The sequence below is a fragment of the Phaethon lepturus genome, unplaced genomic scaffold (assembly GCF_000687285.1).
Source record: "Phaethon lepturus isolate BGI_N335 unplaced genomic scaffold, ASM68728v1 scaffold52047, whole genome shotgun sequence".
NCBI classification, from domain to species: domain Eukaryota; kingdom Metazoa; phylum Chordata; class Aves; order Phaethontiformes; family Phaethontidae; genus Phaethon; species Phaethon lepturus.
The window spans coordinates 21,959-23,546 of record NW_010555073.1 but is presented as its reverse complement, the minus strand read 5'-3'; the positions used below and the strand labels follow the sequence as shown (position 1 = coordinate 23,546).

Sequence of the window (1,588 nt, the reverse complement as noted above, 5' to 3'; positions counted from 1 at the left end):
TATGAAATGCTGTGCTACTCCTGAGTAAAACACATTTGGCTGTCCCAGCTAAGATACCCATTTATGAGCGTGCAGATTCCAAGGAGGCATTTCATAGCCTCAGCAATAGTGCATATTCTTTAAAAAAAAAAAAAAAAAAGTGTTCTACAACTGTCTTTTTCTTCAACCTATCAAGGACTAAAAGTGGTGAGTTCAAATTGTTGGGAGAGGTGATGAGAAGGGGACAGAACTGGTGAGGAGGATCAGAGTCTGTGTAGTAAATCAAATGCATGTGAGATGTCATTCATTCTCAATTATCCTTTAAGCTTTTTGAGATATTGCATATGGCCATGTCCTTTAGTGCTCCTGTTTTACCTGAAAGCTACTGGCTTTAGAATTGAGATGTCTGCGTGAAGGATATGGTGTCAGACTTATCTACAGCAAAGCCTCCATTGACGTATGATTTCTTGGTCTCTGTTTCATCATTATCAAGCATTGTTGTTTCCAAAGCAAAAGGATTGACTATGCTGACTTCAGAGGTGACATCCATCTGCTCCAGCTCCTTTTTAGAGAGCTTCTCCACTATCCCCGTACCAAAGGCATCTCCCAAGACATTCACCATCGTTCTGAATCGATCCCTATGGAAGAAAAACGTTGTCAGGCAAACCATTCTGTATGTTAGTTAGAAAATCCATGTAGTAAAAGTCAGCTACCCTAGCAAATACCGAGCTTTTTTTTCCCCAGTGCAGATTTGGGGTAATTCTGCAATTAGAAGAAAAAAAATCTTGTAGAACAGGAAACAGAATTTTCCGCATATGTGTTTGAAGAAACCTGGAGTCATTTTCATGCCAAATTACTTTGTACAGAGTGTGCAAAACTGCAAGTCACATCACTAGTCTGTTAGAGCAGTAATCACACTGCTGTGCACAGCCTTACAAAATGTTGAAGGGATCACTGCTCAGGCCCTGAAGTTTGCTACACAGCTGGTTCTCTTTGTGATGAGACTGCTTTTGCTGGGAGGAGAGCCTGTGGGGTGCAGCAAAAGAGTCTGCATTGTGCCTTTTATCTTTCTAACAGTCATTTCCTCAGCCAGGGGAGCACCTAACCCCAGTATCTTCAGTATTCTGGCCCAAACCCTGGAAATGGGAAAGGCTATCTTCTGCTAGCTTCTCATTGTTAAAGGGCTGAAGTACAAAGCTGTATTAAGCAAGTCACTTAAAGGAATATACTTCTGTACTGTTGATTTTTCTCCCAACAGAAATGTGTCTTCCAGGCCTTAAAAATCTGCCACTACTTCACAGAGAAGCAACAAAACCATGCAATATAGCAAAGTTTGAAAATTGGTGTGGAAGTAAGGTAGGGACAGTGGAAGATCACACTTCGTTGTTTTTCTTTTCAGCTGCACAGCACTGCAAGGGCTTTGTGGCAGAATGAGTTGCTCTGTCTCTGCAGAGATGTTGGCATGGATATATTCACAAATAGAAGGGACTGCAAAAACAATAGTGAAGTGAATCGGCGTGGCTCATATACATATTCTTCTACTACCATTGCTGAATTCCAGTGCTAAAAAGTGCCCATGTGTTCTCCGTGTGAGAAGGAAATATATGGT

The 1,588-nt window shown here is 41.4% G+C and overlaps 1 protein-coding gene across 1 annotated transcript in view; it reads right to left on the bottom strand.

Annotated features, from left to right (window-relative positions):
* Positions 1 to 255: 255 nt before the first annotated feature.
* The window catches only part of SLC1A1 (solute carrier family 1 (neuronal/epithelial high affinity glutamate transporter, system Xag), member 1), a 20,204-nt gene continuing 18,871 nt past the window's right edge, over positions 256 to 1,588 (bottom strand). Inside the window, exon 11 of the mRNA XM_010292030.1 lies at positions 256 to 617. Within this exon, the coding sequence (XP_010290332.1) occupies positions 371 to 617 (247 nt within the window). The 3' untranslated portion in view covers positions 256 to 370. The remainder of the gene's footprint in view (positions 618 to 1,588) is intronic.